At 38.4% G+C, this 27,861-nt stretch overlaps 1 protein-coding gene across 5 annotated transcripts; it reads left to right on the top strand.

Annotated features, from left to right (window-relative positions):
• On the top strand, window positions 1-27,201 carry LOC112393769 (glycophorin-A). 5 transcript variants are annotated; one of them, XM_024736140.1, is made up of 8 exons: window positions 9-266; window positions 3,548-3,607; window positions 17,468-17,563; window positions 19,538-19,576; window positions 21,352-21,437; window positions 22,912-22,969; window positions 25,485-25,578; window positions 27,052-27,201. In XM_024736140.1, the coding sequence occupies exons 1-7, from the start codon at window positions 230-232 to the stop codon at window positions 25,526-25,528; spliced, it is 420 nt and encodes a 139-aa protein (XP_024591908.1). In that variant the 5' UTR covers window positions 9-229; the 3' UTR covers window positions 25,529-25,578; window positions 27,052-27,201. The 5 variants fall into 5 exon arrangements, with proteins under 5 accessions (XP_024591912.1, XP_024591908.1, XP_024591910.1 ...); XM_024736144.1 differs by lacking the exon at window positions 19,538-19,576 and having other exon boundaries at window positions 1-266; XM_024736142.1 differs by lacking the exon at window positions 25,485-25,578 and having other exon boundaries at window positions 17-266.
• Window positions 27,202-27,861: the final 660 nt, after the last annotated feature.

The raw sequence follows: 27,861 nt of genomic DNA on the forward strand, positions 1-27,861 counted from the left end.
TTTGACTGAACACTTTAATAATCCCAGTTAAGCAGATAACCACGTATCTTTATGGATAGACGGTTCACAACTTTGCATCATTTAAAAATGCCACCCGGCCTATCACCCAATGCCTGGAGAAGGTGGGCCTGAAAGATAACAGAGTGCAGGCTGAGGCCACAGACGTCACACCAGTCTTCCTTGGCGGATTTCTTGCACTGACCTTGGCAAGCGAGCTCATGATCTCAGGATGCACGGAAAAATGATCTTTGTGCTACTATTGTCAGGTAAGTGGAATTTTTTTTTCGCAGGGTGCTGTAATATGGGATATAGGATTATACATGCAAAGATAAACTATCCCATTTTAGTCCTATCTGACTTAAACGAATACCTAAATGAGTAGTATCTCAGATCCCAGTCTGGAGGATGGATTCTTATTGGGACTCCGTGAAAGAAATGGCTCCAGGGGGCCCAGTAATTGTGACTGGATCACAGCACAGTTCCAGGGTGTGAAGCATGCTTCAATCCTATGCCTAGCCAGAATTAAAAGAATTTTACCAAATACACTGAGAAACATCTCTGTGTGAAGGAATGTGTTGCTTTACCGGCGTTTTCACAAGTTTAACTTCTAAGTTAGAAAGTCATTCGTGAAGGTGATAGTGGATATACAGTCTTCAGTTTTCAAAAAAGTCTTCCAAAAAATTATGATTTCATCCTTCTCCTGACAAAAATGTACAAGCCGCAAGCATGAACCCTGAATCCATGGGGGAGTTATTTCTCACATTGTGGTCCATTACTGAGGTGTAAGGTGGAAAAAACAAAAAAAGAAAGAACTCTTATTGGCTAAGGGGTTATGTGGTTTGGGGAGGAATCGAAATCCATTCATTAAAAAAAGAAATAACATAGGCATATTATGAAGTGGTATCAAATTATCATTACTTTTGGCCTCTTCCCGAGAGTGTTAATGGTTAACGTCTTCTCAAATGGAGTGTTTATGTGTCAGAAATACTGGTGCCCGGCACATAGATAAGGAGCAGGCAATGACTTGAAATGTGTTTAGCCCCTCAAACGTGGTTGTAACTCGAGTTACAGCAAGCATCAAGGATCTACCGGGCGCTCTAGGAGATGGGGAAGGGATCCAGCATTTTCTAAGATACATCAGGGGATAGAGTAGTGTCATGGTTAAAGCACGGGCATGAAAGACAGAACTAGGTTCAAACCTGGCTTCATATCTGAAAGCTGGGGAAATTAAGCAACTTACTTACCCTCTCCTGGCCTCAGCATCCATGTCTGTAAAATGCAGACAATGTTGGTACCTGCCTCCTAGTAAGCGCCTAAGGACTAAACAAACTAATTACTGTAATGTCCTTACTCCAGTGCCTGGCACATAGTAAAGTAGTAAATAAGTATTTAGCTACGATGATAGTCATAAACTAGGAAACAAACCTGGGTATGGGATGGGGATTTCTGAGAAGTGATGGAGAATGGGAAAATTCCAGGAAAACAGAAGATTAACAAAGTTGCTCTAATTTTTTTAAGTGGCAAGGAATGAAAACATTTAGCTTGAAGAAAAGAAAACACATGGAAGGAATGTGGCAGAATATTTAAATATATTCAGACATTTGTAGAGCTCTTACACAGAAGAGACAAGAGGTATTCATTGCGTGGTTCCAGAGGGCAAAGTGGGGTTACTCAATCGAATTAGACACATTACCCATTTGGGGGAGGGGCGGGGAAGAATATGTGGAAAGGATTCCTGGAAAAGAAAGAAATTCATTTTACCAGTGCTCAAGCCGGTAGTGCAGTAAGGCCTTAAATGAGGCTTCAGGAGGTCAGCAAGGTCAAGTGACTCCAAAGGCTGCCTTGGTCTCCAGGGCCAAGGCTGTCATCATCTTTGCATCTTCTGGAATCCTCCAAAGCAGGGATCCCCAACCAGACTGCTAGGAACCAGACTGTACAGCAGGAGGTGAGTGGCGGGCGAGGGAGCGAAGCTTCATCTGTATTTATAGCCGCTCCCCATGGCTCGCATTACCGCCTGAACCATCCCCCCCAACCCCCATCCCCTGGTACATGGAAAAATGGTCTTCCACGAAACCGGTCCCTGGTGCCAAAAAGGTTGGGGACTGCTACTCCAAAGAAACTCTCTTGATGTGACGACTTTATAGAATAATAGAAAGACACTGGAAAAAATTTCCCCCTCTTATTCATTAGTTGAAGAGGAGAATGTGAAAAGTGTGAGGAAATGGGGAAAAAAACTTATTTGCTTCTCCAGTAATCTTAAGGGTAAAGTCAAAACTTCTAATTCTAAGAGTATCAGATGTCATCCTCCCAACAGAGAGTAAGTTTTTTTGAAATTATTTTATTCCCAGTCCCTGAATTCATTCACTCATTTGTTCGTTCAGTAATTATGTGTCAGATGACAAACACCGAGGCCACAGCAGGGAGATAAATGAGCTCCCAGAGTTGGAGTTCAGGGCGGGTGGGGGCAGATGGGGAGGGGGATACAGACATTCAGCAGAACAAGTAAATTATTAAAAGAAGAAAAGACAGTGAAAAATAGCACACAGAGAATTAAACCAGGGAAGGTAATGAACACAGTGCAGAAAGCTGATGTAGAGAAGAGGAGCAGGAAATATTTCTCTGAGTTCGTGACATTTCTGATGAGAATTGAACAATGAGAAGAGGCCAACCTTGCAAAATCTGGGGAAGGGCACCGGAGGTGGAGGGGACATGAAGGGCGAAAGCTCTAAGGCAGGAGAAGACATAGTGTGTTCAAGGAAAAGCCAAAGCTTTGATTTGAAAATCGGGTCCTGATGCTAAGAAGCCTTTGGAGAGAGCTCTGTGTCCCTGGACCATGACTAGCCATGTGCACCTTACCACACACGCCTGCAGACACACCATTAGAATGACTAAGCAAAGAAACAAGGCTTCTCCTTTTTCTTCAGTGATCCAAGAGGAGACCCTTTCTCTCCACTTAATTGTTATGGGAATGAGTTCTGAACTGGGTTTCAGGGACAACAGCACTCTAAATTTCTTAAAAGTCAAACCTGTGCTTCCTTTATGCATCCTCCACACTGCTAGGCACATAGTAGGCACTCAATTAATAATAGTTGCAGAAATGACAAGTGACCAGAATTTTGCTGCAGGTTAGTTTAACTGTGGAGAATCAATTGACCCCCATGGTTCCTCAGTTTTCTCCTGCCTCTTAAATAAAACACAGACTAGATGGCATCTAAAATCCCTTTCATCTCTAAACTTCAGTGATACCTCAAAGGTCAGCCTGAGATGATCTGTTAGGCTAGCTACCAAATCTATAAATCTCTAGTTTGATGTGAAATTTTTAGAAAGAAATGAACACTCTCACTATGAACTCCTGGAGAAGGATTTCTAAGAGGGGGAAGAAGAGACAGTATCTCAAAATTGACTTACACTGATTTTAAGTTGGGAAGTTGAATTTAACATTCTTGTAATGAATTTCTTTTTACTTTGGTCTCTAGAGGATGACCGAAAACATCTATGAACCTATTGGGGAAGCACATTTTAAATAATTTCTCAAATGTCTTTATAGGTTATATTTTTACTAAAGCTGTCGCCACAACTACTCCAGAAATAGGTGTTACAACATCAGGTAAGTTACCAACAAAAGCAGACGGGCAATAGATTTCCAGCCATTATTATCATATCTATATATTTAATAAGTACCTTTCTGTGTAGTTTCTGTGATAAATGAACTAAATTAAAACTAAAGCAACAATACTGAAAAGAAATATTCCAGGGTTATCTCTGGGTGTTGGGATTGGAGGTCATTTTTTTCTGCTTTTTCATACTTTCTAAATTCTCTGTGAAAAGAATCATCAAATATAATTAGGAAAAGTTTTTTAAAACTTTTTAAATTAAACTGAACACACACAATCTTTGCTTTCTAAGATGTCTCTATCATTAAGCAATGCTGACAAACATTAACAGAGGAAAACCTAGACACCAGCATATTCATTTCATTGTGCTTATTACTACTGAAATAAACTTGGTTGTGATGTATACTGAAATTGATTTCACGGATCTGACAGACAAAAGAGCAAGAATTGACAGTAAACGTATGAGATAACCCATGGTTACTATTTTCCCATTTTCTGTTTTTTTTAAAATTGAAATATAGTTGATTTACAGTATTATATTAGTTTCAAGTGTGCAACATAGTGATTCAATATTTTTATAGATTATACTCCATTTAAATCTATTATAAAATATTGACTATATTCCCTGTGCTGTACAATATATTCTTGTAGCTTATTTATTTTATACATAGTAGTTTGTACTTCTTAATCCCCTACCTCTATTTTGCCCCTACCCCATTCCCTCTCCCCACTGGTAACCACTAGTTTGTTCTCTATATCTGTGACTCTGTTTCCCTTTTGTTATAGTCATTCACTTGTTTTATTTTTTAGATTCCACATTATAAGTGATAACATATAATATTTGTCCTTCTCTGATTTATTTCACAAGTATAATACCTTTTAGGTCCATCCTTGTTGTTGCAAATGGCAGAGTTTCATTCTTTTTTATGACTGAGCAATATTCCTGTGTGTGTGTGTGTGTGTGTGTCTGTGTGTGTGTGTGTCTGTGTGTGTGTGTACTGCATCTTCTTTACCCATTCATCTCTTGATGGACACTTAGGTTGCCTCCATATCTTGGCTATTGTAAATAGTGCTGCTATGAACATTGGAGTTCATATATTTTTTGAAATTAGTGTTTTCATTTTCTTTCTATATATACCCAGGAGTGGAATTGCTGGATCATACGGTGGTTCTAGTTTTAGTTTTTGGAGGAATCTCTGTACTATTTTCCATAATGGCTGCACCAATTTACATTCCCACCAGCAGTGTACAAGTGTTCCTTTTTCTCCACATCCTTGCCAACATTTTGTTATTTGTAGATTTTTTGATGATAGCCATTCTGACAGGTGTGAGGTGATATTTCATTGTGGTTTTGATTTGCATTTCTCTGATGTTTAGCAATGTTGAGCATGTTTTCATGTGCCTGTTGTCCATATGTATGTCTTCTTTGGAAAAGGTCCATTTTCTGTTTTTTACAGGGCTTGTTTCTGTTATGATACAATAACTCATCTCCAAGCCCCCAGCTGCCACACTTTATTAGCTAAGAGTATCTGGAAAGTGGCAGCATATAGAACCTTAGGGTGCTTTATTCACTGAGACTCCTACCACATCTTGGGAGTCAGGCAGTGTTCTGACCCATGTCTGTTTCAGTAAAGTGAATGACTCCAAAAAAACTGCAAGCCCCAAGTCACAAAACATTGTACATTCTTCCTTCAGTCCCCAAGCACCATACCAACCCCCAGTATAAAATGCAGGAGGAGAGTTCTGGCTTCAGCTTGTCTACAGCCTTATCTCCCTTGATATTTTAGATCTTTCCCCTTTTAAATGGTCTGGGCACCCTTGCTGAAAATCAATTATCACAGATATATGAGTTTATTTCTAGACTCTCGATTCTATTCCATTGATCCTTAGAGCAGTGCCACACTGTTTTGATTACTGTTGCTTTGTAGTAAGTTTTGAAATTGTGAAACGTAAGTCATCCATCTTTGTACTTTTTCAAGATAATTTTGGCTATTTGGGGTCCCTAGCAATTCCATATGAATTTTAAGATCAGTTTTTCTGTTTTTATAAACATTTATATAAATATATATGTATCTATTTAACTCATTTATCTTAGTCAATAACTCCATATGATAGACAATTATTATCCCCATTTCATAAATTATGAAACAAAGGTACAGAGTGATTAAATCAGCTGCCCAAGGTCTCAGCCAGTAGTTAGTGAAATTAGTTTGAACCCAGGCACTCAGGCTCTAGAGTCTGTGCATTTAATCCATATATGATATTGCCTTATTTGTCATACACATTAATGTTCCGAGCTTGGCCCTTCCTTACTCTTGCGGCATTGTCACTCAGTGTCCTGCTCGTGCTTTCACTAAAATGAAGCCTATAGTGAAGGCTGGTAGTCTGTCTTCTCCTTTTGGTGCAGCTAATGAACCCTAATTTTATGACTATGATGTTAACCTTCTGCTCCTTTTTATCTGGACTAGATAACTTTTTATCTAGGGCTCTCCCTTTGATATCGCCACTTATTTCTCTGTCATGATGATATTTAAAAATTGAAAGGAAAGGAAATAAACCCAAAGCACAAAATGTGAACATAGTGCATCTGTTGAAGGCAACTGGGAAGATGGATCGCGGCAGTGACATTGCGTCTTACCAGGAGAAACACGGCACAAATTTGCCTCTTGGTACCCTCCCTGTTCTGTCAGGTACAGATCTCAAAATATCTTGTCAAGCAATTCAGCAATGTACCATTTTAATGGTACAGCACACACAGAAACTCTAACTGCTTTTATAGACCTTATATAAGCTGGATAAGGCTGTTGGAGTATGAAGCTAACTGGCCAATAGCTTGTGGGTGCCTTAAGTGGATTTCAATTGTGACAAGGGCTATTGACTCCCTTAGCCCCTCTGGAGGCCAGGTATTCAGATAGGGTATAGCCAGGTGTATCTATCAACAAGACATATTCAAGGACGATTAACACATCGTGAAGGTACATTGCAACTCATTGTACACAGAGACAAACACATAAACATATATATGTATGAAACAAACTTTCACAAAATCGTAACTGTCCTTACAGTGTGTGATGTACTTTCACGTACTCTTCTATTTTATACAATTTAATTTTTTAATGCCAGTGACAACTGAGTAAACTGATTTCATGGCCCCTTATAGCAGGAATTCACTATCTTGACTACATGTTGGAATCATTTGAGGGACTCTAAAAAGTATTGATGACTGAGTTCCACATCCAGAGATTCCAAATACACTAATGCCAGGGCCAACAAACTATAGCCCATGAGCCAAATCCAACCCACCACCTGCTTTTGTATAGCCTGAAAATTAAGAATGATTTTTACATTCTTAAGTGCTTAAAAAACCAAAAGAATATTTTGTGACATGTGGATATTATATGAAATTTAACTCTGAGTGTCCATAAATAATTACTGGAACACAGCTGTACTCACTCATTTATACATTGGCTAATATATTGTCAGTGGCTGCTTTTGCCCTGTAACAACAGAATTATAGAGCTGTAACAGAGACTGACCTGCAAAGCCTAAAATCTTTTTTCTTTACCCCTTTAGAGAAAAAAAGTTTACCAACTCTTACACTAAGGGATCCCAACCTAAAATTTAAAAACTCAGTTTTAGGCTGAGGATTCTCCAGCTGAGTGCCTGTGGAGTTCCTTGGGGAAGCTCCCAGGTGGCTGTGGACATGGGGTATGAGGCTCCAGGCCTGGAACCCAGGTTTCCACCAGAGCCATTCCACTTTGTCTGTTTCACACACTGAGGAACTTACCCTTGGGAAGTGCATTACAGTGAAATCAAATGTCGGGGAGATGGGGTTTCCTAAGACAAAACCCCAAGAAATACCATCATTTAATATGGAAAAGTGTGAATGGTATTCTTTCTCAAGCAAATCAGGCTAATATCCAATCATTTTATGAATCTGTGCAACACCAGGTAAGGGTGACATAAGAACCTTTGAAAATGTAAGAAAAGATCTTAAAGATTAAGAAAATGAAGTTTCTACATGTTTATCTAGACTGGGACAATGGTTCTTGCTGCAGGCAACATTAGACTCCAATGTCTGGGTACCACAGATGATTCTAACGTGCAGTCAAGAGTGAGTATGCTGATCTAATCTCCACTGTTCCTATTCATGGTTGTCCAGCCAGTGACAGGAAGTCTCGGTGGTGTGAGAACTTTGGGGTAAAGTTTTCATTTTTAATTAGAATTTTTCTCATCCAGTCTAACTTCCTTTAACCCCTAACCTAATACCTATAGGGAGTTTAGCTACAGAAATGCCAATATCTTAAAGCTGACACCTCTAAAGTATGTGAAATCTCCTTTAGTTCTGAGGATTTATGATAAGCAAAGAGTAACTGGACTGGAAGATGCTTCACTGGAAAAAGTGAGATTTCGGTTAACAAATTGTTACCAACCAGAAACATCTGGCCTTCCGTAACCTGGATCTGACACTACAGGTCACTCTGTCACTGTATGTTAGAGGAATAACCCTCCTACCCTCAGCTTCTGCACAGGTGAATTATTATTTTTGCATCTTTTCAGTTAGCCCTGATTTGCTGCAAGGGAAGGCTTGCTTGAGAGTTAGTTGCCTAATTTGGTGAGAATTTCATCTTCTCTTAATGAAATTTATTTGGTGTCCTCATTCTTTATATTTTGCATAGATTATGGTAGACCTTGGCAGACAGTTCTGCAGTCAAGGAGATGGGAATTCAAACTCCAGCTCCACCATCTATCAGCTGCGTGATCTTAGGCAAATTAGGCGATGTTTCTGATCTTTGTTTTTCTCCTCTACACATGATGGTTAATATATAATAATATGCTCTCAGCTAATTGTTTTGAAGAGAAAATGCCTATTATGTAGTAAATATACGTGTTGATTATGAATATTACCATCTCAGACATATGAATGTCTATGATTTTGGAATAATGAAGCACCTTAAAGGACATCTGTTCCTTCACTCTCATATTAGAAACGAGACACTGAGGCCCAAAAAAGTTCAGTGACTTACTCAGATCCCCAACCAATTAGTGGCAAAGCCAGGACCAGAATCCTGATCTCCTTTTGCCCTGGGACGACGAACAGAAATATCCCTTGCTTTCTATCTATCCAGGCTGAAGAATGCACAATGGCTGGGATTATGGGCTGGTTTTTCTCTCTCTTATTCGCTGGCTCAGTAATAGTTTGGAGCAATGAGGGTGACTAGAAGCTGGGCAGGACAGAACCAGGCTATAAAGTTCAGGGTTCCATGAGGGAAACCACTGTCCTCCTACGCCATAGCAGCTCCAAGGCAGACTCAGGGAGGAGCTGCTCTCTACCAAGTTAAGGAAGGCAGAGGTGCAACCCATTGGCTGCTGGGAACTGCCAAAGCAAGCCCCTCTGCAGGTGAGCAGAAACTGGGTCATTGCGTTTGACATCTGGCCCACTAATTGCACCAGTGGATATGCTGTGTCCTTCTTTAAGAGCTATTAACCAGAGAGTGCACAAAATTTTGAGGGCTATTCAAAACACTAAGCTCAAATGTTATCCCATCAACAACTTTATCCTTTAGAAAGTTCAATTTTTCTAAACTGTAACTGGCTACTTTGGCTTACTAAAACCTTTCCAAAAAAGAGAAATGAATAACAAGAGACAAGAGGGACATCTAACTATATTATCACAAGTTGACCCAAATTGAGTTTGTCAATCCTTTGGTTCAAGGGCAAAACTGAGTATTTCTTTTAAAATATTGCTTCGTGGCAACAGCCTTCTCCAAACATCTTTTGGAATAGGCAAGAGCTCTGTTTGTACGTTCGTTCTGTAGAAAACAAAGAAGCCTGGCAGAAGGACATTGAGTTGGAAGCCAGCAGATGTGAGTTTTTTGCCCAGTTTTACCACAAATGAGCTGGGCAGAACTTCCACAAATACATTATCTATCAGTTTTCATGGTCATCACAATGCCAGAAAACTGTAGCACTTAGGAAATTTCCTTTTCTGACTTGGAAACTATTGAAAGCATTTCATAGGGGGGGTGTATTCTTATAAGAGTTGGCTTTTGTGAGATAAGACTTCTATCAACTGCAAGTCAGGAGGGAACCAAACTAAAACCAACAGCTGCGTAAAATGACTTTATCACATCCTGACAGGAGCTCGGCAGCTGAAGTTTGGGCAGAGAGCAAAACTGTAGGGTGTTTGTCCAACGTTGCATTTTACCTTCTTTCTGATGACATTCCATGTAAGCAAGGTCAGCTGTTTGGGGGAGCTGTGTGGTTTAGTGGCTGGAACCCAGAGCAGAGTGCCAGGAGACAGGACCTCCGTTCCCAACTATGTCCCTAACCCCCAAGTCACCCCACCTCCTCCACACACTGGGAACAGTGTCAGGGGCCCTGTCATGTCCCTCCTGCAACACCCAGACACGGTTTTCATGACCAACCGTGAGGTCAGAGCAGTGAGGATAAGACACAAAAGGGGTGAATGTTCTGGAACAATTCCGACGTCAGGCAAATATGAGATGACACCACCGTGCAAATTTGGAATGTTTAATATTCTGGGTGGTATATTCATTCATTCACTCCTTCCTTCCCAAATCTAAAATGAAGTGATTCAGTTCCAGTCCCTAATACGTACTTTGTGCAAAGTACCAAAGCAAACGCCATCTCACTACTTGGAGAATGAAAAAAGTGTTTTTAACTAGGAGATGGAGGCCCTGCTAAACCTACCCTTCTATTCCATTTTGCACTAATTCGCCACTTGAACATTAAACTCTTGTAGGTCTGAGAGGTTTGCCAACCTTGGCCTGCCAGCTGCCCCCGAGCCTCCACATAAATGCACCTTGTACTCTTTCTTTCTCCATATTTTAGCCCACGTTATTTCTTTACCTTAATTCCTCCTCCTCCACATTTCTACCGAATACTCCACCCATCCTTCAAGCTTCAGCCAGTGATTCATTGCAAGTAGGCACGGGGCAAGAACTTCAGAGTAAGTTTTGAGAGCCCAGTGCAGCTAAGGAAATGTGCAGTGATGGCCCAAGACCCATCTGTTCCTGGGTGGCCAGATGCTGGAATGTCTTCAATGATACCACAAGGTAAATATGCTTCTCTTGGGGAGAAAGGGGGAATTTTTCAGGTATAGTCTGGATGTGTTCCTGCAACAGAAGTAAAGGGATTAAGGAAAAGACTCTCAGGTCATTATTGCTAGAGCAGAAAACAGTTTTTCTTAGTGGCTATAGCAAGGGGACACTGAGAACTAAGAGATATAATGGAAGTAGTATAATATATTGGTGTGAAAAAATCATCAAGATGAAGACTACATGATTATTATAACAATTCTGGCCCTTAGGATGTCTGGGAATCTCAAGGACTTTAGTTGCCTTTTTTTGTGTGTACAATGCACCCCAATGTTCACCAGCTAATATGCTAAAACATCAAAAATCTTGCTGACAAGATCTCAACCAGGCAGAGATCTGGAAAGTGGGAATATTATGGGAAAGCAGCAGAATTTGTTCTCCGTTTTGTTCCTTACCTGCTGTGTTAAACTGAGCTAATCATTTAATTTTCAAATTTCTCTTCTATAAAGTAAGGAAGTTGGATTAAATAATCCAAAAGTCTTTGTAAGGTAAAATGTAAAAGTACATTTTGAATTAATTAGGACAATATTGAAATTGACCTTTATTCAGCGAACAAGGCAGACAGATTGAAAGCTGATTTAGCAACAGAAACGGAGGGACCTAGAGCACAAGAGGAAAAGAAGCAGGAGAGAAACCCTTCCTGTAATCCACCCTTTAAGAGGTTCAGGCAAACCGTGTCTGTTGCTTAATGGCTACACATTTCCTTGGAATCTTTCTACCTAGTTGGCCCAACTGAAGACTATGTTGTAAAAAGCCCTGTTTAAAATCTGCTTTTCATAGAAAGTTTGCAACTTCGCATGACTAAATATAGCCCCGCTTGCCTATTAGCCAATTAGGGCCTTAGGAACCTGGGAGAGTAAAATAAATGTGAGCTCTATTGCTATCGATGTAGCACTAGAACATTCTTGGTGGTTGTTGGAGATATGTTTTGTGGGATTTGGGGTTCCTTCTCTTGAATTGTGAAAGGAGCTCAAGCATCTGAGGATGTATAAAGAGATATTTCTTTTGTTTCTCCTAAGTGACATTTTCCAATTAGGGGCTGGTTTATTTAATTTGAGGTGATGGATAAAATTCTTTAAATTGTTCCATATGAATCTATGTTAGAATAAAATTTAATTAAAAGTTTGTCTGTATGATCAGAGCCCGTGTTCTTTCAAGCTGACACTGATTGTGAACTCTGGACTTTGAGGTCTCTGAGCCCTTCTCATACCACTAACCAAGCATGGGTATTCGTATCAAAACACTTATAAGGTTATCTATTTTTTTCAGAAAACGGAAGAATAACTATGACAAAGGTCATTTCACAGATCAGCTACAGAAATTAGATTGTTAAGCCAATGATGTTAAAAAACATTTTTTATCAAGTTCTTCTTAGGTCATTTATTTACTGACTGCAAGTTAGTATTTATTTATTTACTGTGCTGGTGGTTTTAGGTGATGTTAGTAAGAAATTGTATCAGAGAAACTAAACCTGGAGAATTAAAGCAGGTATTTCTAAGAACATACATGGAAAATTTCAGCCTCAAATCCATTTGGCCACCAATCAGTTTTTATAGCACGTGACACTCACCAATGGAACTTGGATAAAGCATGTGCAATTTTTGGAAATTGCCTCAAGGACACTGTTCCTCTGAACAACTTGTTGCCTTCAATGTTAGATATTCCTGAGTTCTGACTACAATTTAGAGGCTTGGGACTCCAGCCTCTGCTTCTTCAGAACAAAATTTCCACCAAATGGTCCTTTCCCTTGAGGAGTAGCTGGTAGAGAAGAAAGAAGTCTATCTCTTTGCTAGAGGGTTAAAATTGTTTTGCTAAAGTTCAAAACTAATTTTAATGATCTCTCTCTCCTTAAGCATTTTCTCATTTTGATAGCAAAAATGTTACAGACTTTGATTATCCCTAGCAAATTCTGTTTTCCCCTTCTCTCACTTTGTTTAAAATTATTCATATTCTTTTTTTGCTGTAATTTTCTGTCCCTTTAAGCCCTTAATCTATATAGGCCTTCTCCACCAAAGGCAATGCTGACAAGTGATAAGGACCCTCTGTAAGGAGGAGTGCCCTGTTTTCAAAAGGACTGCATATCTTGACCACTATTGAACACAAGATGGGATCCTCTTCTAAAGAGTTCTGGGCATGGTTTTTTTGTTTGTTTTTCCCACATCATCCTTCATGCCATGGACGGTGATCCTCCCCAAATGAAAGTCTGGTTCAAACCCTTCATCATCTTTCCAACTGCCTTGGCCCATGGAAATTCCATGTCATGGCCCACAACAAATGGAACTTCACTGCCTTCATTGCTTCTCACACCATATGCTGTAGCCACATAGATTCTTATAGTTCCTCCAAACTGCCAGGATGTCTCAAGGGCCAGGACATCACTGACCCTGCTGACTCTGTACCTAAATGTCCACATGGTTGGCCGGGTGAAACCCTAGACTTCCTTCAAGGTGGGTTCAGAAAACCCTTCCATGAGGTCTTTCCACCTCCTCATTTTTCAGACAGAACTGACCACTGTCTCCTGTGCCCTCACTTCACCATCCCCTAAAATACTTCATTACACTTAGATTAAATTTTTATCTCTCTTGACTAAGCTGGAATTTCCTTGATGGAAAGACCATGAATTATTTATTAATTCATTGTATTTCCTAGTACAAAAGAGACATGCCTACACACTTTTGTAAATAAACGAACAAGAAAATAAATACCCAAGTTGCCTAGGAACCATTGTCGGCTGAAAAAAATGCACAACCTAAAAGCTGAGAATTATGTTTTATTCGGCGGAATTTCTGAGGACTTAAGCCCAGAAGACAGCCTTTCAGGTCGCTCTGAGGGACTGCTCTGAAGAGGTAAAGGAAGAGCCAAGATATGTACGAGTTTTACAATAAAAACCAAGTAGTCGGAATATCAAAAGATTACTGTTAATTAAAGAAAACCAGACACCTCAAGTTAATAAATTTAGTGCTTCTCCATGTGTGGGAAGATGCAAGAGTCAGGGCCCATTGAAATCATTCCTTTGATCTGTACCTTAACTGTCTAGGGCCAGTAGCCCGCTTTCCTCCATCCTGAATCCCCTCAGGGTGCACAGTCTGGGGCAGCTGCAGTGGCTGACAGCTTGATGGCTGCAATATCCTTTGTTTACTGATATGGCAGGTGACTTTTTTCATCCACACCATCAAGGCCTATGGAACACATCTGGATTCTAACAGTCTATCGTAAGATTTCATTGAGCTTTACCACACCATGCCAAGCACCGGGAACTTTGCAGAGTTTTTAGTCTAAATCTAAGTAGGGGAGATCAGAGAAGATCTCCCAATATTATGCAACAACCTAAATGGGAAAACAGTTTGAAAAAGAATATGTATATGTATAACTGAATCACTTTGCTGTACACGTGAAACTACCACAACATTGTTAATCAACTATACTCCAATATAAAATTAAAAGTTTAAAAAAAAGAGAAAGAAAGAAAATGGCCTTGAACTGGGACCTGAAAAGCAGATAACTAGGCAAGTTAGGGCCATGAGAGGATATTTCAGGCAAAAGGAAGAATAGGCACACAGGTCTGGGCATGGAGAAGAGTATGGCTCATTTGAGGAACCAAGAGATGACAGCATGGCTGGACCACAAGAGGAAATTGGAGTGGCAAGCAATGAGGATGGGGAGACGGGGGGCTGGGTCACGCAGGGTCTTGAGGGTGTTCACAAACAGGAGGGGGCACTGTCCCATAGACAGAACACACCTCCCTAACTAACCCCTGCAAATCCTGACTCAGACTGTCAGCTGGAGGAGGGCCATCTTTGCACTCAATCAAAACTCCTAGGGCTTCCCTGGTGGCGCAGTGGTTGAGAGTCTGCCTGCTGATGTAGGGGACGTGGGTTCGTGCCCCGGTCTGGGAAGATCCCACATGCTGCGCGGAGTGGCTGGGCCCGTGAGCCATGGCCGCTGAGCCTGTGCGTCTGGAGCCTGTGCTCCGCAACAGGAGAGGCCACAACAGTGAGAGGCCCACGTACCGCAAAAAACAAACAAACAAACAAACAAAACTCCTAGATGGCTTCAGTTAAACTTTTAACTTTTTAACTCATTTACCACTTAAAAACTTTAAATTTGGTATGGTTTTGTTTTTTCACTTCGGGATTTCTTTTCTTCTAGTTGTAAAATTGTGTGTGATCGAAATCTCAAAAATATTTTGTTGGTCTTCTGTAGATGCAGGTTTTCACTATCCTTACACTCATTCTGTGCATGCCACTTTGTTATGTGACTTGTTTAATTCATTGTTATGTTCATTTTAGATGCAATCTGGAAACTCACTTATGTGTTTCTTTATAAGAAAGTGCCCAAACAATACATTGCTGTATGTCAATTATATCTCAATAAAACTGGAAGAAAAAATTTTAAACCAGAAAAGAAACTGGCCAAACATTTACAATTGTTAGTATTTCACTGAATACCTATTATGTACAGAGCCCTGTTCTAGTGCTGAGGAATTCAAAATGTGCCAGCCCTGGGATCTAGGAGCCCAGGACACTTGTTTCAGAAAAGCTCATTGGTATCCACAAGGGGTTATAAACGTGTGCCCTAAATGTGAATGAATGACACTGAACTGAAAGGTGTAAAGAAGATGTAACACTAACTAAGAGAAATAGATGACTTTTGTTCATTACGTATCCTTTTTTATAATGTTTACATACTTTCATTGATTCCTAATGAAAATATTTCTTTCCATAATTTTAATCTGGGTATTTGATGAAACCTCAAAATTCCTGTCATCTGGTTATTGTTTAAAAACACTTGTTCTTAACAGATACACACTGCTATATACAAAATAGATGAACAACAAGGACCTACTGTATAGCACAGGGAGCTATACTCAATACCTTGTAATAACCTATAACAGAAAAGAATCTGAAAAAGAATAGATAGATGGATATATGTGTAACTGAATTCCTTTGCTGGATACTTAAAACATTTAAAATCAAGTATACAACAATTTAAAAAACACTCTTCTTCTTATATTATCTTTTACACCACCATCCCTGAATGTTGAAGGATAACTTAGAGATACAAGTTATTTGTCACACCATTTGCCTAATTTGTGTGGCAATTGTTTACATTACAAGTAATGAATCAAGCAGTATGACAAGTCAAGGAACAAGGTGAAAATAGGATCTATAGGAGAGGAGAAAATATTTCAGACAGTGTGGGTTCTTGCCTGAACAATCTGAGGGTGAACTGAGTAGCTGGCAGCTGGTAGAAAGAGGCAGGCCTTGGAAATCTGTCTTTCAGTAAACTGAGCAGAAGTGCCAAAGGTATTTTCAGTTCTTTGTGGATTCTCCAGGAAACCTTGAGCACTTAGCTGAGAAGCTAGGATGATGCTGTCCTGAGAAGTGTTTGCAGGGGTCCTTCCACCCCCATACCATCATACTTGGGTACCAGTTCCTTCACTAAAGTGTCTCAAAAGAATGAGCAGAGATACCTCTGCAGAGTTTCGTGCACTGATGTTTGTCTCAGAATGGTATTAACTCTCATAAGAGTAAAAATAATATGAATGTTCAAAGTCAGAGATTCATAAATAAACTACAGTATTCATACAATGGAATACTATGCAGTCATTAAAAATCTTGTAATAGAAGAGTATTCAAAATATAGGCTATATGTTCATGGTATATATGTTTTAAATGCTATTTACATATTTAAACACAATTATTCCATATTTAGATGCAATAGCTAAAAGTTCAGATGATTATATACCAAGATGTTTAAAGTATCTGTCTCTGGGTGGTGGAATGATAGATGACTTTTGTATTTTTCTTTGCCCTTTCTTGTATTTTCCAAGCTTAATTTATTCAATCTATTGCTTTTACAATAAAAATCTTGTTTAATTTATAAAACTTCATAAAATAATTTATAAATTTATAAAACTTATTTTAAAATAAATGGATAATTGCTTAATTATAAAAACCAATTTATTATGTATTCAATGAGATCTTAAACGATACATGAGAATACATGTTCTGTATTTGTATTTGTGTGCATATATGTTTGGGGTAAAGAATAACCATGACCTAGAATTCATTACATCACTTGGTTATCTGGATCCTTAGCCAGTAATCTTAGATCGGAGCCAGCATTTCCTAGAATTCTATTAGAGCTCGGAAATTCTACTTTTGAAAGAGAGAATGGATGGAGAACCTTAGAACTGACTCATCCTCTATCAAGCTAGAAGAAAACTAAATTTAATAGTGTCTTTGTTTTAGTTTTTACTGGGGAAATAGGATCGTACTGGGGAGGTGGAGGCATGGGGCAGAACTTCAGTCTTTGTATAACTGCCGTGAGTCTCCGTCTTTCTTTAACATGGACAGTTTTCCAAAGTTATGTAAAATGGTAGGCACATGCAGCTTCAAGTCGCCCCCCCTTATAAGAACAATAATAATAGTCAAGCTGAATATAACGTCCATTACATGCCAAGTAATGTACTGACCGATGAGTGTGTGAATACACACACATATATATATTTAACTAACTTAGTCCTCACAATGTCATTTTGAGGCAGGTATTATCATTTTACAGATGAGGAAATCAAGGCTCACTTTCCTCCTCTGTAAGGCCCTGTGATATACAAATTCTGGAGCTGCCATTGGGAGAGATGTGGGATAAATTTGTCTTTTGTGACACGCTCTCTGGTCCACTCATCGCCTCATTCTTGATTCCTCTCTCAATTTCTCTCTTGTACAGCTTCGCTTTCCGCCAACGGCTCAATACCAACCACTCCTAGTGGTCCAAAGACAAACTCTCCTAGTATGCCTGTACCTACTACAGAAAAGGAAGAAGGTTTGTTCATATTTTAAAGCAGTTGCTCTGGAGTCATTGTTATGGTGCAACTCTATTTAATGGGACCTACCACTGTGGGGAAACTGTGACAAAGACTGAGAAATGGAAGCAAAGTAGACACAGTCCCTCCCACAGAGGAATTCTCACTTCTGGACTGTCACACTGAAAAAATACTGTGGGTTAAAACAATTAAAACAATCTAGCAAAACACATAAACAACGAATGTGACCATGAAATAGTGGGCCAGATAAAAGGGATCCAGTAGTGCAGTGGTGAAGGGGGGCTTGTGGTTAAACCCAGCTGGACTCAGCCAAGGGCTTGGCCCTGTCCCAGGTGCTGACCCTGAGTGAGCTGAACTCTGAGTTCCCCAAAGGGCCTCTGTCTTCTTAATTTTAAAGTGGGACTCATTATACTTATTTCACAGTGTTCTCTAAGGATTAAATAAGAAAATGTGTGTAAAATTGCTTGGCTCAGAGCCTGGCACATCATAAGCGCCCAGTAAAATATAAGCCATCTGGGTGCTGAGATAAGAACGGTCAGGTGGCATTCACTCTCTCTCTGGTTATTTTTCTAGGGAGAAGAAGATGACTTTACAAGGGCAGGTTGAAAGTAGAAGGGGAGAGGGTTTTTTGTAGGTGGGGTTTAGGCAGGGTCCTCTGGATTTAAAATAAAGCCTCAAAGAAGACTTAGCGTGGCTACCGGATCTTTAGCTAATAGAATCATTGAAAAAATACACTGAGATAAATGGAAGCAATGGATTTTCAGAAGGACAGAGAGCAAGAGAGGAAAATTAGGCTGAGTGCTTGGAACTAATTATTAGGTTTCTGGGTCCAGTTAAACAATCTAATTTTCAAAGTGACTGCAGTGTGAAGCCAACATGTTAGTGTCAAACCAGAAAGCATTGATGGGTCAACTCCAGACACACATAGTGCTACATGCCTTGAATCCTATGAATGAAGAATGGCATGGTGGGTGGGGCATTGTACTAAGTGTTTTCATGCATTAGCTGGTCTTATCCTCATAGGAACTCAAAGAGATGGGTATTATAATCTTCATTTGCCAAGAGAATACTGAAGCACAGAGAAACTAAGTAACTTAGCAAGGCCACACAATGAGTAAGAGGCATACAGATGACTGAAACCCTATCTGTTTTATTCCAGAGCTCATACACCAGCCACAACTATAAACTGCCACAAAGATAGAGAAGACAAGTCCAGTTAACCTTTATGCATAAGTGCAAAAGAATGACCAAATATAACCAAGTCCTTGATTTGTATGTCATACAACATAGTGTGATATGTTATTCATAATATTTAAATTCAAGAAAATTGTGTGGCTACAGTAGTAAGGCAGCTTCTTGACATGAAATGATGTTTGGAGACAGCAGAAAAAGAAATATTAGCTGTGGACTGATAAGGGGGAGGTTAACTCCAGCAGAGCCTTAAAGCAACCGTATTAGAAACTTCTACAGAAAGGGAATCCAGTGGGACTGCTGGCAAAAACTTAGCTGAGACACAGTAAGGGTTTGGATCCTCATGGTGGCTGTGGCATAAATCTGGAAAATTGATAGCAACATGGCCTCTTTTGGGGTTGGACTGATGTCCATGCAGGATGATGGCTCAGTATGTCTCCTTTCTGATCACCGTTTTTACATTTTTAAAAAATGCACTGCTTCTTGTGGAAGTCCACGGATGGTTCTTCCAATACTTTTTCACACCCTTCCCTTTAGTTCATGAGATGGTTTACTAATTTCTGAGTCATGAAAACTTGTTGGGTAGTTGAAAGTAGATACTGGAATTACTAATAAGACTGACATTACCTCATACATTTTACTAGCTCACTGCTGAAAGTTGAACATTAGCTCTCTAAGCACAGTTAAGAAAAAGAAATCCACTAGACAGTCTGATTCCAAAATGGTATTTTTAAAACATGCCTTATGTTTTCTAACTTTATTTTGAAACGCTATCCTTTTAGCCGCAAGACAAAGATATCCACACAATTTCTCACAACCAGGTATGGTAATATTTGACGTGGAATGATGATCATTCCATTTAAAATTTTGTTTTGCTAGTTTTAAATGCCTATGAAAATAGAAATGTCAATTTTATTTTCTATGTTTATTTTCTTTCTTTTTTTGCTGTTTTTTTTAATTCAAGTATAATTGCTGTATGATATTATATGTTACAGGTGTACTATATAGTGATTCACAATTTTTAAAAGTCATACTCCATTTATAGTTATTGTAAAATATTGGCTATATTCCCTGTGCTGTACAGTATATCCTGGTAGCTTATTTTATACATGATAGTTTGTACCTCTTACTCTCCTACCCCAATATTGACTGTCCTCCTTCCCTCTCCCCACTGGTAACCACTAGTTTATTTTAAAAACAAGAGAGTATATGTTATTGACTTTAGTCACACAAAATTATAAAGGCAAACAAAATATGCTCTTTTCAAAATTAAAATAGGCATCTATAATTTCCTTAAACATTTTGGAAACAGCAATACATAATTTGATCATCATTTCTCTTTTAAGTTAGATATTTTTTTAGCTTTCTAAGTAACTATGGGTACTTGAGAAAAGTCTAGAGCTTATAAAACACTGGAACTTCTCCCCTCCCTACTATAAAGAAAGCAAGGGGCTTAGAAATCACCTACTTAATTGGCACCAATCCAGAATAAATACAGACCATTTGTGTCTCCATCTGGATTTGTTCCGGGCCCTGTGCTATCAATTTGGAGCTATCTTCCCAATCCTCTCTATCTGGGGACTGTCGCTTCCCCACTTAGGTGCTGCTGTCGCTTTGGCTCTGGTTCATTTATGTGCTTGTTTACTACTCTGCATCTCTAGGCCTCCCTTCCCACTTGGCCTGTGTCCATACTCACACCAGAAAAATGGATTGTATAACTGAGTCACTATCTCATAAATTAAAGCTAAGTGGAGAAGAAGGCTGGACAATACCAGTGATAGGAAAAGCCACTTTTACTTTTTTACCAGTAATAAGGCTTTTAAATATAAACTAGCCAAATAAATATGCTCTTTTCCCTGTATGTCTTGCCCTCAGTTCTATATACTTCATTTGGAAGCACTACAAATATGCCGTGAATATGTGAGAGTACCTCTAACTTAAATTCTGTCTCACTCCCAACGTGTAAAAGATTTGAAAAAGATTTTTAGTGATTTTATTATAGACTACGCATAAAGATACTATAGAGGGAACAGAGGCTTAGAATATAGGTGAGCTGGATAGTAGTTACCAGTCTACTTCTAACTAGTTATCTCACCTAGTGTAACTTGAACTCATTAGACTTCTTTTCCTTTCACAACGTGATTATACCAGGTTCCTTCCAAATTTTTGATTCTATGATCTGTCCAATACTCTTTTATACATCAAGACATTATTTTCTCCCATATCACTGAAACTATGAAAGAGTCTGTGGTTTCTCCCTTATTGGGTAGAAGGTCCACATAGCTCTTATCCGTAATTAAACCTCTGAGGTCCTATAAACTCCACCAGACTTGGAGTTGAAACCCCTGGGTCTTGGTACTGTCGTTAGTTGTGTGACCTTGGACAAAAGATTTTACCACTTAAAGTCCCAGTTTCCCACGTGGTTACTGTGAAAAACCTAATTTTTGAAAAACTAAAATATACATAAAAGTTTATTAATGTACTTTCTATAAAAAAGACAAAGTGATATTACCCTGATTTTACCTGCTTTACTTTTCAATTGCTATGTCATTTACTTCACACTTTTGTAATTTGCTGCTTTATTTTTCTCTCATAGTAATAACAGTCATTATTTATTCTGTGATGGCTGTTATCATTGGAATTATCCTCATAAGTGCTCAGCTTATTGGCCTGCTGATAAAGGTGAGGACTCAGTTTTTAATTTTGCTGTAAATGCTGGTGTAAATAGCTCTAGGAGGGTTTAGTCCTCTGCGTTCAACTAAACTCAAAGAGAAACAAAACTGTGTAAAACTCATCTTTTTCAACTGGACACATAGAAGTCACTGCATTACTCTAACAGAATTTTTTTTTTTTTTGCACTTGCCCTATAAAGAAACCCCAAATATAAATCTATCCCCCTCTTCCAATGAAAGATCCTCCAAACTTTTTGTCTAACTTGATTTAATATATTTTGATGGATATGGATGAAATAGTCAAATTTCTAATTATAGTATCTAGTTTAATTTGTGTATGAAAAATAGTTAAAATAACATGATATATTCATGCATGTTTAAAATGTTTGCTTTTTTAAATTCTCATATTTCCTGAGACAGATTTTTCAAACTCCACCTATGATTTTTCCAGCATGAATGATTTTTTTCACCCCTAAAATTAATTTTGAGTCTGTATGACAGAGTCCAACGCACACAACCTTTACTGTAACTTTCTTTATAAGACAGTTCAGACGCAACATTGGTGTGTGTGATTATAATGCTAGTAATTGGAACTATAATCATAGATCATTAAGTCCCTAGTCACAAAAGAATGGTACAATTGAGTTCTTATTCACACTATTTGTGATCTCCATACTATAAACACTATATATTCTTTTAAAAAGGCTTGTTTAGATAGATAGCAATATTGCAATGGCAGGGCTATAACAAGTTTGACAGTAAATCTACATAAAGTTCCTTTGCCCTTTTCTTTTTTAACTATTTTTATTAGGTGATTTTGATAATCATACAAATCTATGATTCATTAGCATGACTCCATGTCAACGTATCTTCTCTAAATAATACTTTCTTAATAAAAGCAAAGTAATTGAGAGCAGCTACTCTAATATGAAAGATTTTGTAACGACTTGAATGGGAGATGACCCCTCGTCTACAGTTTAAATGTTGGGGAAAATAATCTCCTTGGGTTTGGGCATAGATGGCGAACTTAAATTTAGTTGTCTTCTCTCTTGGTTGATGATCTAAAATCTGAAAAAGTCAATGACATACTTAGTTGACAAAATTCAGAGAAAATCTTCTATATGGATATAGAAGAATTGGGTCATGGTTAATATGACTAAAAGAACTTATCTCTTTTTAAAAAATTTCCATTTCGTCTTTTCATTACAGCAGGGAAATATGACAGAGTGAAGGTTTGGGGTAATAATTCACCTACAGAAATAACAAATACTATTTAGAAATACAAATACAAGTTTAAATCAAAGTTTGTAAATATCTACAAAATAATGACTTCTCCCACAAAAGAACTCTGCAAAGTGAAGTTTAATCAAAAGAAAACAAACTTTAGCCAAAAAATACATATTTTTAATCTGAGGTATTTTTTCTTTATTGTGTCTAAGTTTATAAAACTGTGGTATTAACATTATTCTGGTTTTTATTCATAGAGAAATCCAACTCCTGGAACAAGCGATCCTTTAACTTCTGTAAAAATAGGAGAAACAGGTTGGTGCTAATATTTTTATTGCCTTTTGTGTTTTTGAAAGGGAAGTAAATTAATGACTTACTTCTTTCTGAGTTAGGAAGGGTGCACCCAATTAGGATTCATTTATATTCTATTTTATCAACGCCTCCTCTGTAAGAATTTTTTTTGTGAATGTTTATCTACAGCATAATGAAATTCTCCCTTAGGCATAATGTATCTTTTAAAAAGAAAAAAGTAAAACAAATATGATAAGTAAAGTAAAAACCAAGTTATTTGTGTACTTCTTATTTTCCAAACTGCAAAGTTGTGTATAGGAGACCCTCCAGTGGGTATAGTTTAATAGTCCCGTATCTGGAGCCAGACCTGGATTTGAATACATACTCCAACACTTATCAGCTGTGTAACCCTGAGACAGCTATTCACGTGGAGATGATGACAGTGAATGTGGAGATAATTTAACATGGACATGGTGATGGCCTTCATCTCATAGAGTTTCATGAGGATTAAATGAATCAGCACAAGTAAAGCACCTAGAACAGTGCTTGGCCATAGTAAGTACCTATGGCCTATTTATATTATAAATAGTGCAGGCTCCATTTCCAAATGACTTCTGCACAAATGGCCAGTCACTTGGCTCTGTTCTCATTTCCACTCCCAGGCGCAAAGGGGGACACGAACACGGGGAAAATAGCGGGTGTATCTTGCTCACCCAGAATAGTATCGACTCACCCAATACTCTTTCCAAAAAGAGCACTCATGCCAACCTTAAAAAGTGTGAGATTTTTACATTTAAAAACATCCAGATATTAGTACTCTCTTGCAGAAAAGAAAACAAAGTAAACTCTAACAATGCTGGAGCATCCATACCAGCATGAGAGCAATTCATAAGAGCTGTGTAGTAGTTGCTGCCTCTATGTGTTTAAATACCTAGCCAATTTTATTAAATATGGCCTGTTGTATAATCTCACTAATTGAGTATATAGTTCTATTAAAATTTGCCTCAGACATAAATGCAAGTGACATCTATTTGGGGATATGTCCACCAAGAACAAGTCTCTGTGGAATGGGCTTTTTTTTTTTTTTTTTTTTTTTTGGGCGGGCCTCTCACTGTTGTGGCCTCTCCCGTTGCGGAGCACAGGCTCCGGATGCGCCAGCTCAGCGGCTATGGCTCACGGGCCCAGCCGCTCCGCGCCATGTGGGATCTTCCCGGACCGGGGCACGAACCCGTGTCCCCTGCATCGGCAGGCGGACTCTCAACCACTGCGCCACCAGGGAAGCCCTGGAATGGGCTTTAAATGCTCAAGCAAAAGGGAACTGATTCTGCCTTCTACAAAATCGATTGAAGTTTTTCCCATAATTAACAAGGGCTATAAATTTCTAGATTCCAGTTTTAACCCTATACCTAACACCTATCTTCAAAGGACTTGCTAGGACTTTGGGGTCACAAAAAATAGAGAGTTTTAAACTTCTACCCCCAACCACATATGCAGAACTAGCCTCATCACATTATCTTATAGCTTCTTAAAGCTTAATGATGATCGTTACATAATTGTTTAGTCCTAGGAAATTCATGCTCGGTAGGCTGAATGGCCTACATGTAATTCTCAGCTAACAGGATTCATAAAACCCAATCTGCAGATACTTAAAACAACAAAAGTTTTGAGTCATGTAACAGATTCACTTCATTTACTAAGGTTACTTCCTTATAGGACTTGCAGCTAGAACAAATATGCGTTAAGTATTTATTTTATCTACATTATGCATTGCTTAAAAAAAATGTTTTGAAGCTGCTTTTAAAATGGAGAATTTGCCAGTCAAAACCTTTTTGTTGTTGTTGTTACCTAAATTTCTATATGCTTTTAACTACTGATTTATTTTGATGACAAATTTAGCATTTAGTGTTTTGTCTGCTTTTTTTTTCTTTTTTTTTTTCCATACAATCTTGAGCCTCTCTGTGGAATAGCCCACAAAAGTTTGGGACAATTTAATCCATCAAAGTGCATTAATATATCCTTGTTAGTTATTTACCACATGCTTACTGTGGGCTGGGCACCACACTCGCATTAGATATACCAATAGGAATCTCTGTCCTCTAGAAGCTGAGAATCTAGTTGGGGAAACAGACTGTGGTCATTGTAGGGAACAAGTTTTAAGGTAGCAGAGGCGTTAGCATCTAAAAAAGACCGGGGCAGGTAGCAAAAGCTTCTGGAAATGAAATCACCAGAGGGCAGTCTTAGGGGACAGAGAAACATTTCTGGGGGAAAGTCAGTTCTAAGCAAAAGGGGAGCTTGAGCAAAAGCATAAAAGAAGACAGGATATGGTGTAGTCAAGGAATTGGGTGCATTTCCACACTAGCAAGATTAATGCCTCAGTTCGCCATTCATTTCCCAAATATTTGTAAAGGCAATGGGAAGTCAGATGAATCAGATTTTAGGCTCAATTCATTTCCCCATATTTGTGCAAATGAAGTTATTAAATGTGTCTTAGTAAGTTAATGAAATTGTTACTGGAGAGTAGGTTCTTGTCTCATCGCAGAAAGAATTCAGATACGAGACACGGAGGTCAAGAAAATAAAGTGAGGATTTATTAAGCGATAGTGTGCTATCAAGGGGAGAGCGGGCAGACTCAGGTGAGTAGCTGCCCTGAATTCCTTTAGCAATCTGGTTATACGGGGTACAAAAATGAATGGGCAGAATATTCACTGGGGAGGGAAAAGTTTGGAGTTGCATTCCCTGATTTTCATCCCAGCTCCACCTTTCCAAGGAGAGGAGAGATTTTTGTCCTTATTTAGCCTTGATCAGAAGTGTCACAGCTTCGGTGCATGATGGCAACATTTTATCTGCAAGGCTAATTTTATTGTAATGAGGGCATAATGAGCAAAAGGTTACGTTTGGACACTGGAGATTCCTGACTTTTCCCACCTTTCTTTGTCTGCCTCCTGGACACCTGTTACCCCAAAATGTGTGGTTTCCTGTCAGTCCTGGGTTTTTTTGTCTGCCCAAAGACCCCCTTGTTTATAAACTGTATGGTTTCCTGCTGTTTGGCCTGTGCTTCCCTTTCTCTTCTCTTATCTAGCTATCTGTCTGCTCTAACAAAATAGGTTATAAAATCTAATCCCAAAAAAAAAAAAAAAAAAAATCTAACCCCACACCTCACAGGAAATTTTGGGAAACACATAAGATTCCAAAAAACTGTTTTAGCCCTACTTTTGTAGAATACTGCTCTAAAGTAACTTACAAGTCAAAGGCAATAAGAGATTACAGTGATTGTACCATCTCAATGAGAACTAGAAATGGTAGGGTATAAAGAATGAATTGCTTTAACCTCCTTGAACTTGCACACAATTAATGGTTGGTGGGAAATGAGAATAAGTGAATCTGAGTTAGCTGCCCACAGTGGCGGCCACATGTGACCCCTGCCAGCCCATTTTTTATGGGAGAATTTTGAGCTGCACAGTTCCTATAATTCCCCAATAGAAGGAAACTGTGAAGAATGCTCTGCTTCCATAACAGCAAAAGTTCATCCCATCCCTTTCACACAGTCTGCGGAAGTAACATAAATCCAACCTACCAGCCAAGAAAGTTGGAACGTCAGATTTGGTGCAGGAGATCAGCCCTTCTTTCACATGCTAGAATCAGAGAGGAATCTAGCAGTGAGTTTCTGTACAGACTTGCCCTTGCTTATGTCTAAGAAAAAAAAATTATTCCTAAAAGAGATTACAGACTACTTGTCTTAAATTCAAACACACATCTGTAATTCAACTCACTTATCATTTATGGCCTTCCCACTATATTCTACCCCTACACAAGTTCTCTCTTAGTTGCTCATCTCTGCAGAAACTAGAAACAGAGTGATTATGTTTGTTCCTTACCTAAGGTTTTTACAATAGATTTCCTAAGAAATTTTTTTTCATTACACATAACTCTAATAGAGCTAACATGAAAAGAAATTCCTTTCATTTCTTAACAATTGTATTCCAGGACAACTCTGATAGAATATAGAATCCTGAAATTTTTTTATGCATTAATTTCCTGTTGTATTTAAATATAACTATGTTTTATACTACTGTTTTGTTCTGTTTTTCTCTATAATCCTTCTACAGTATAGTAACTGATGAGAATCTGTTCACCAAGCCAAGTTTTGGAAGAACTCAAAGACAAGACTTCAGTCAAGTGAAAAATAAACATGTAAATTTTGGTCAAGTGAAAAATGAGCATGTAAAAAAAACCCAATAAATTGTATATCTTCCAAAGTTGTACAATTTCAGGATGAAAATTTCATTGTAATGAGTCCAGTGACAAATATTTTCTTTCATGCTTGTTTTTGTGTGTTAGCATAATTTTTATAATTAAGTAACTTGGAATTCTTATCCAAAACTTTAGTTGGCTTCGTCCACAATTCTTTAAGACTGACATTCTATTCTTTTGTATTTTAATGATTGTGCTCTCAAATGAAAGGCTTGTAATATCTAGATAAAATCTAAGTTCTCTTCTCATTCTAAACTTCCAAGTCTATTTTCATTGTTTTGAATAAATTAAGAGGACAGCGAAATGCTATTATTTCCTTCATTGCTGAACAGGTAGGGTATGTATTACACTAATGATGATGATGTTTTAGTCACACTAATAAAGCTTGTGCTTGGAAATGCCTTGCATCATACATACATACACACACATATACATACATACACATATGTACATATACATAAAGACATGGACATAGATATAGATGTATGAAATGACACCTACTTTCATCCTATAATGCATAAATCAACACAAAAGATTTTTCCCATTAAAAAAGTGAGGTGTTACACATGTGTAAATGGCTCATTTAAAATAACTGTCTGATAGTCTAGAGCATTAACTCGTTCAGGGCACTGACTGATGCATTGTGTTCGACTGGGAGAGTTAGT

This window comes from Neophocaena asiaeorientalis, unplaced genomic scaffold (assembly GCF_003031525.2).
Source record: "Neophocaena asiaeorientalis asiaeorientalis breed wild unplaced genomic scaffold, Neophocaena_asiaeorientalis_V1.1 scaffold7, whole genome shotgun sequence".
Taxonomy (NCBI): domain Eukaryota; kingdom Metazoa; phylum Chordata; class Mammalia; order Artiodactyla; family Phocoenidae; genus Neophocaena; species Neophocaena asiaeorientalis.

What these genes read in the sequence shown, in the direction of transcription:
- LOC112393769 (XM_024736140.1), top strand. Translation starts at nt 230, where the DNA reads ATGCACGGAAAAATGATCTTTGTGCTACTATTGTCAG. An exon ending in ACACAATTTCTCACAACCAG is followed by an intron (nt 19,577 to 21,351) that starts GTATGGTAATAT and finishes TTTCTCTCATAG; the next exon opens with TAATAACAGTCATTATTTAT. An exon ending in TGTAAAAATAGGAGAAACAG is followed by an intron (nt 22,970 to 25,484) that starts GTTGGTGCTAAT and finishes GTCTCATCGCAG; the next exon opens with AAAGAATTCAGATACGAGAC.